Source organism: Dipteris shenzhenensis, chromosome 32, assembly GCF_047967505.1.
Source record: "Dipteris shenzhenensis isolate YYH24624 ecotype China chromosome 32, Dip_SZ_1.0, whole genome shotgun sequence".
Taxonomy (NCBI): Eukaryota; Viridiplantae; Streptophyta; class Polypodiopsida; order Gleicheniales; family Dipteridaceae; genus Dipteris; species Dipteris shenzhenensis.
Window position 1 is genome coordinate 45595907 of NC_141627.1, and position 8599 is coordinate 45604505.

Genomic DNA, 8599 nt, shown 5'->3' on the forward strand with positions numbered 1-8599 from the left:
TCAATCTTCTTTACTGATGTCATCCACATAGATATTGCGATGATGCCTCCTCTCTCTAATGGGAGCATTGAATGCAATGTCATTACACATCATCTCAGCCATAGTACATGCATAAGAAGGTAAAAAGCTAAAATAGATCAATCAAAATCAATGTCTCGTTGATAACAATATTCTCCAACAAATAGGTTTAAAAAGATAAAACAAGAGAGTAGCATGCTTACTAGTCATCTGGAAGATTAACAACCATTTCCACATCTTCGGAATCATTTAGAGTCCCATAGTTGCTTAACACATTTCCCTTTTCTTTCGGTCCATCCAAAAATGATTGCAATATAGAATTGCAAATGTCAGGATCATTCTCAATAGATAAGCATGCTCTCCCATAATTGTTAGAAATGAGAAAGAGAGAGCAGGAAGCAATAGAGTTGAACGTGGTGCTTGCAATAGAAGAAGTGACTCTTACAAGAAGTGGGATGGGTTTTGTCTAAGTGACAAAACCTTATCCTTTACTAACTGTAGTTAGTGAACTAACTGTGGTTAGTGAAAAAAACCTCTAAATGAGGGAGAAGTGTCCCTAACCTACTTATTACATTACATTGGTCACTGTTGAATTATAATAATAATTCTAACACTCCCATGCAGTGCTAATGTCATGTACAAGGAAATGATCAATCACCAAAAGGAGATGAGTTCAGGGCACTACGAAATGCCTCAAACTTTTCACATGGAAGTGCTTTGGTGAAGATGTCTGCAACATTGTCATGTGTTGACACATAGATCATACTGATCTCTCCTGCATGCAACTTCTCTCTGACATAGTGATAGTGAACATCAATGTGCTTCGTGCGAGCATGAAACATAGGATTCTTTGCCACTGCTATAGCACTCTGACTGTCAGTGAGAATCGGAGAAGACCCTCCAATGAAAGATGAAGATCAGCAAATAAACGACACAGCCAAACACATTCGACTGTCGCTGTGTCTTAGAAAGAACAATTCCCACTGGTGGACTGTCTAGTATCATAGTCTCCAGCCCAATCTGAGTCAGTATAAGCATGCATCTGCAAGTCACCCCCCCTGGGAAACATCAAGCCAAAAGACTTTGTACCTTGCAAGTAACAGAAGATGTGTTTTACAGCTTGCCAATGCATAATCTTTGGGCTGTGCATATACTTGCTCACCTGAGAAACTGAAAACTGAATATCAGGTCGTGTATTGCAGAGATAAATGAGGCATCCAATAGCTTGACTATAGAGTGTGACATCAATTGATTCACCCACATCATGCATTGTAAGCTTTAGCCCCGACTCCATGGGAGTGGACATAGGCTTGCAATCATGCATGTTGAATCTATCCAAGAGCTTTTGAACATACTTGGACTGAGACATAACAATGCCACGTTTCTCTTGAATAAACTGGATTCCCTAAAAGAAATGTAACAAGCCCAAGTCTGACATATCAAATGTAGCTTTCAATTAGGCCTTGAAATGTGCAATTATTTCCTCATTTGATCCGGTGAGCAGCATGTCATGTACATAAAGAATGATGACCAGAATATCCCCCCCATCCTTCTTGATGTAGAGTGTGCTTTGAGTTGGACTATTGTGCAGCCCCTTGTTGGTCAGAAAGGCATCAATTTTGGCATACCATGCACGTGGGGCTTGTTTTAGCCCATACAAAGCTTTATTCAGCTTGCATACCTGAAGTGCATTTTTTGAAATTTGAAAGCCCGGAGGTTGTTTGACATAAACCTGTTCCAACAAGTCTCCATTAAGAAAAGCTGTTTTAATGTCCAATTGATGAACATTCCATTCAAAATTTGCAGCCATGGCTATAACTGACCTGATGGTTGTCATCCTGGATGTAGGAGCAAAAGTCTCCTCATAATCTATGACCTTTTTCTGAGCATATCCTTTTGCAACCAGCCTTGCCTTGTACCGATCAACGAACCCATTTGGCTTTCTTTTGGCTTTGAAAACCCACCGTGTACCTATGGCATTTTTACCTGGTGGTAAATCCACAACATCTCAAGTTTGATTTTTATTAATGGACTGCAACTCATCGTGCATGGCATTCATCCAATGCACATTATCTTTTGCGTCTTCAAATGTCTCAGGCTCCTCCTCATCAAGAAGAGTACGTGCATAAGCTGATTCAACTGAATGAGCTCCCTCCATGTGCCTTATTGCACTACGAGTTCTGCTAGGCAATGGAGCTTTAAGCCTACTCTCCCTGAGAGTCTGAAGCAGCCAATGCACGACTGTTTTGGTTGCGTGTATCTCTTGAATTTCTTGCCGGACAACTTCATCCACACCTTGAGGTTGTACCAGTTCAGCTGGGGGCTGAATTTGTACTTGTGGAGCTGGCGGAGGTTGCTATAAATTTTGATTTTCAGCGGGGGAACCAAATGCTATAGGAAGCATTCCCTCAAACACATCATTTGAAGAGGCTGGAATTTGAAATTCAGCATTTGTATGTGCAGAATTTTCAGAGAATATGACATCTCTACTGACAAAAATCTTGCGTGTAGCAGGATTGTAGAGACGATAGCCTTTGCTTTGTGAACTATATCCCACAAAAATGCATTTTAGTGGCTTATTTGACAACTTGTGTCTGAACTCCATAGGCACGTGGACATATGCAACACAACCAAAAACTCTGAAGTGGTCCACTGAAGGCTTTCTCCCATGCCATGCCTCATAGGGAGTGATTGTCTTCAAAGCCTTTGTAGGAGTCCTGTTTAAAATATAGTTGGCACACATGAGGCCTTCCAGCCAAAACCTGTGAGGCAACTTCTTGCTTGTGAGCACGCATCTATCCATTTGCATGGTGGTGCGATTCTTCCGCTCAGCTTTGCCATTCTGTTGAGGTGTAAGCTGATGCACAATGCCTTTTTCCTTTAGAAATGTCTCAAATTCATGAGACATGTACTCCCCCTCTCGATCTGTGCGAAGTGTCTGCACCTTGAGTCATGTCTCATTTTCAACCATAGCCACAAAGTGTTTGAAATGCATAAACACTTCTGATTTTGCCTTGAGACCATATACCCTAGTGTAGTTGGTAAAGTCATCTATGAATGTAACAAAATAAAGATAACCTCCAAAAGCAGGTGTCCTCATGGAACCGCAGACATCACTGTGAATAAGCTGTAATTTTCTTGTAGCTTCACTGCACCATCCTTCTTGAAGGGAAGCCTATGCATTTTGCCAAGAATGCAAGCTTCACATGCATGAGGAGGAGGCGACTCCAAAGGAGGTAATGCATCAACCATATCATGCCTCTGAAGTGTCATTAAGCTGCCATAGCTCATGTTCCCATACCTAGCATGCCATAACTCCGCATTGTGCATCGCAGCAGTGGGAGTGCTAACTGATAATGCAAGATGGGATCTTTTTTCATATAAATAAAGCTGAAAAAGACCCCAATACAAAGTGCCAGACAATCTCAAAGCATATTCATTTTTTTTGTCTCTGACTGTACACTTGTCATCATCAAAAACAACTTGAAATCCTCCTCTATTGAGTGAGGACACTGAAAGCAAATTCTTCTTTATACCTGGCACATAGAGTACATCTGATATTTTGAAATCTGTGCCATCAGTGGTGGATGTGAGAATAATATCTCCCACTCCACATATTGAATGAGAAGAATTATTTGCACAAGTGACGTTGGTGGGTGAAGAATGCAGAGTTACAAACATATTTTTCTTGGAAGTGATGTGCTTTGAAGCACCACTATCAAAATACCAAGTATTTAGTGTCTCATCAACACTAAAAGAGCATTCATCCTTTGAAGGATCATAATTGTAAGTCAAAAAAGCATATGGGTCATCATCATTAGTGGCTGTAGTATCTGAACTACCCACTAAAAAATCTTAAGTGCAAGTCAGAAAGGCATAGTGCTGTTCAACCAAGTTGGCTGCAACATCTCCTCTATCATGGCAATGTGGACCTGATGCATTTGATACAGCCATACCAGAATCCCTTTTCTTTTCTCTGGCTATGTGCTTCTTGCACTCTCCAATGTAATGACCTGGCTTCTTGCAGTAATGATAGATGCCCTTCTTTTTTTGCTTGTTTGTATCACCCTGTGCCTTGTAAGATCAGCTTTATGCTGATGTGTGGGCTGATGGGCATGTGGCTTATGCTGCCCTTTACCCTTGGGCTTGAACTTAGAGAGCATATCATGCTCGCCAGCCCGGGTTGCCATATTTTTGCGTGTTTGTTCCTCCTGCAACAGAAGTCCTACCAACTCGTGAAAGGAGAGAGGATTGCTGCCCCCCCTCAATGACAAATTCAGCGAGGTGTGGAAACTGAGATAGGACTCATGAAGAGAGTTCAGAGTGGTGGAGATCATCTCTGAATCTGGAATGACTTCATCAATGTTCAACAATTGTTCCCTGAGATCCTGAAGCTTTGTGAGGAGAGAATTCATGGAATCTCCCTCCTCCATATGTGTATGGGAAAGTTCTCGCTTCAGAAAGGAAACCCTGGCATCATTTCTTGCTGCAAACATACTCTCCAGTATTACCCAAGTTGCCATAGATGTCTTGCATGATCGAATCTGAGGTATGATGAACCTCTTGATAGAAAGAGAAATTACTGAAAGAGCTTGTGCATCTCTAGAGTCCCATCTTTTTTGCTCTGCTGTGGGAGCTCCTGGAGTGGCTGCTCCAATTGCCTATACTGTATTTGTACCTCTATCTCTGCCTCCAGCTGTAGGAGTGACAAGTATAGGCGTATTTGGTCTTTCTTCATCTCCATTGACATAATCCCAAAGATTTCTGCCAACTAAGATATTTCGAACCATGTAACTCCACAAGGAGTAGTTGGTACCATCCAACTTATCCTCCTGTGTGAGAACCCCGAACACCTCATTTGAGTTGTTATGTGCCATTTTTGCCAGATAAACTTAGAAATATAGCAAACTGAACAAGTAAAATCCCTTCTTGGGATGTAAGATGCACAAGTAAAATGTGCAAAGAAAAATATGCCCACATTGACAAATACTGTCACAGCCTGTCAAAGGCTCGAAATGCACCACAATGCTTTGCTCAATGCCCAAAAATCTGCAAATAGAATTTGCAAAAGGTAGCAGAAGTCTGCAATTTGACTCGTACTGAGTCCAAAACTGTCTGCAAACTTCCAAAATGCTCTTTTACCTACAAAATTGCAACCCAAATGCAAAAGCCCCAATTTCTTATGGGAAATTGCATACAAAAGAGGCCAAATGGTTTGAAAGCCCCAAATGTTGCACAAATTGCACTTTGCCTGCAAAAGCCCCAAATTTTTGCAAGAAATTGCACTTGAAAGGCGCAAATGAACTAGAAGCCCTAAATTTCTGCAACAAATGCAAAGTCTGTCCACAAATACGGAATGCCCCAAATTCTTACAAGGTCTTAGCCAAACCATGGCTGTCTGCATACAATGCCTGTCAAAAAATAAAATTGCAAGAGTACCTGCAAGGATAGAGCTTGCATAGAAGGTACACGCTCTACACTGTACGGACGTGCAACTTGTACGGAAGGTAGCTATATGGAGTACGAACAATCAGCGCAGTTAGGTACGAAATGGTGACACGTAGTATGGACGCCTATGTACCGATGCCTGTGTACAGATGTACGGACGCTTGACAAGCTAATCATTGGTACGGACGACGTACGAGATGTACGGTTCACACGTGCGAAATGCAGACGGTATGATAATCGTATTGTTGTACGGCAGTCATACAATGAAGGTACGGCACAGGTGCAACGGTACGAAATGCCAGTGCAGGTATGGACGGGCAGGAGGTGTACGATGAGTGTACGGGCTGTACGGAATCAGTCCATACAGATTGTACGGATGGATTGTATGGACGACGAGCTGCTAACGACGAGCAGGAAGAGCAGGGAGCTTGCGGGCAAGGAAGCTAGGAGCAAGGTGTAGGTCCGGGAAGCAATGTCTACTCTGATACCAAACGTTAGAAATGAGAGAGTGAGAGAGCAGGAAGCAAGAGAGCTGACCATGGTGCTTGTAATAGAAGAAGTGATTGTTACAAGAAGTGGGATGGGTTTTGTCTAAGTGACAAAACCTTATCCTTCACTAACCGTAGTTAGTGAACTAATTGTGTATAATAATAATTCTAACAATAATGTACACATGCTTTTTGCATAGATCTAGTCCCAGCACCTAAGTCCACCACATGTCCAGAAATTGGACACAACAACTCCAAGAAGTACAACATCATGCATGGAGCCTTCTCCAATGCACCTCTCCATGGAATACTCTCTCCATGCTTTATAGTCTGCTCACTTGTTGGTAAATAATGATGAAACAAACTACTACCAAAAGATTTGGTACCAACCACGGAAGCATTTCCAGGATTACAAACACAAGACATACGAGCCCAATGAAGAAGGCATAAAACCACAACATCCACGTAAAGACAAGAAAATAATAAAACTTAGTACAAGCCATTTCATTATTTCAATAGGTCATTGTAAGACAATTGTCTCACCTACCAACTTTGATGTGCAATATGCATCCAAGCATTGCATGTACATTCAACATGCAAACTCCAATCTACTGATCCTAGCATGATGCTCAACCAAATGAACATGAGGAGCACACATAACTAGGATCCAACCAAAATTTGAAACAATTGTGGCGGCTACTAGCAAGGAGTAGCATACATGGTCCTCTGTTAATAAATTCCAAGATGGAGATGTGGAATTCTCTACTCCAAGAGCTTCTAGTTGTGTAGGTAGATCAAGAATGACAAAATCTGCAGCCCAAGCAACACTCTTACCATTTCTTGTTTTTCTTTCACGTCCAAGACCCACTAAGTATTCCTTCATGTCTACATAGGCTTGTTGAAGTTTGAGACAGGCAATTGCTTCCCAAACTCGACATAATCATAGCACCAAACCTTGCAATGTGAAGCATCACATGTGCCACTTCGATTCAAAGTTAGAGAGGTCAATGGAATGTACAAAAAGCGGATAGACCTATCTTTCCATTTACATCCTTTCAAAATGAGTGTAGACTGCAGTACCTGCACATCTGTATCCACACCACATATGTAAAGACACAAAGTGATAACAACATATGTTACGCAAAGAAATAACAGCTTGAAAAAAGATCAAGAGAACTTACCATTATCAGTACCATGACTTTTTGGTGGCCTACCACCCTTCTTTAGTTCCATACTTGAATCCTTATCCTTTTTAGTCATCTTCTTAAGTGTTTTTTGAACCTCAATGATTGCATCATCCTCGTGGACTGAATTTGAGCTTGATGAATCCATCTCTCCCTTTTTATGCTGTGTGTACAGCTCTACCTCCTCCTCGATGCAACATTCTTTTTTCATATCGAGCCACCACGGGCAGTTCTTTCTCTCCCACTAAGAGAGCACTTGCTTCCCTTCTTTTTCTATCATGTTTGGAGAGTACATACGGAATTTCAAGTCATGAATTTTTGTCCATACTCGACATATGGGCAACAATTTTTCAATCTTACCTACAACTTTTAAGGATTGTAAGAATCTGCATACAATAAGAGTCTTAGTACAAAAGCGAAATACTTAAGGATGGATTTTTAATTGAAAAGGAAAAAACATGTATTGCTTACCTAAATACCAATCGTCGAGATGCCCTCGTCATCTCCATTTGTCTTGTTGCAGTTGTAGCAACAGTCACTGAATCCTTAAGATCTTCGTAAAGTTCAAGTCTGTTCATTGCTTGTATTTCCTAAAAATACTCTCTCAACGTAGGATCTTGAGGAAGCACAAAGCTAGCTTGTTGACTACAACCAAGACTTGAGAGAGTAATCTCTTAGATTCACAAAGCAAGTGATTCATCCATGCCTCTTTCGCTATCCACTTTATGAAATCTCTATCAGCTTTTGGCATTCCATAACTTGTTCTCAAATTTGAATCTGACCCTAAGATTTCGAGGGTTGCCAGTTGTGTCTCCTTTGAGACTTTTGCAATGGAGATGTTATACAACCTTTCCAATGTGACAATGGATGATTTATCATCAAATGGAAGGCTCCACAAGATATTAAACCAATCTTCACCATTTGTTGGTTTGACAATAGACAAAATCTACATATAAAGAATACGTGTAATCGTCACATTCAACTGTATTTTCTGATCATATAATAAATGCATATCCCATACCTTGATCATTTTCTAAACAAACATCATATTCACATCCTTTTTTAATATTATGAGTTCTTTCTCAATCTCATAAAACACTTGAACACTTTAAAAAATCAACTTTATGTTAAGAATCATTAAATAAACCATACCTTGATCATTTTTCGACCATACTTGAGATTCACGTCCTTTTGAATACTTTTAATTGCTTTCTCCATATCAACAACACTCAAATTTGGTTGAAGTTCCTTTAGCTTTGCTCATAATCTTGCTTATATAGTGGCTAAAATATATTCCAAAGAAGTGAATGAGTACAATGAATTAGTTAGTTCTAATTCAAAAGACATCCATGACAAATGGTATGAAACTTATTGCAAATACCATTCTCCCTAGCATCAGAGATGTCAAAGGATACCAAGTACTTGATCCTTTACTACTTTCATTTGTCCTATGCTTTTCAA

The 8599-nt window shown here is 40.5% G+C and overlaps 1 protein-coding gene across 1 annotated transcript; it reads right to left on the reverse strand.

Moving 5' to 3' along the window:
- On the reverse strand, window positions 1-6837 carry LOC147880844 (uncharacterized). Its single transcript, XM_087370468.1, has 4 exons — window positions 6490-6837; window positions 6134-6419; window positions 222-387; window positions 1-127 (listed from the first exon to the last, which is right to left on the reverse strand). Exons 1-4 carry the CDS (start codon window positions 6541-6543, stop codon window positions 1-3), a joined length of 633 nt encoding a protein of 210 aa, XP_087226594.1. The 5' UTR covers window positions 6544-6837.
- Window positions 6838-8599: the final 1762 nt, after the last annotated feature.

Excerpts from the sequence above, each read along its gene's own strand:
- LOC147880844 (XM_087370468.1), bottom strand. The coding sequence starts at position 6,543 with ATGTACATGCAATGCTTGGATGCATATTGCACATCAAAGTTGGTAGGT. Across the intron at positions 6,420-6,489 it reads CAAAGTTGGTAGGTGAGACA|GTGGATGTTGTGGTTTTATG; the intron begins ATTGTCTTACAA and ends TCTTGTCTTTAC. Across the intron at positions 388-6,133 it reads TATGCAAAAAGCATGTGTAC|ATTATGGGAGAGCATGCTTA; the intron begins ATTATTGTTAGA and ends TCATTTCTAACA.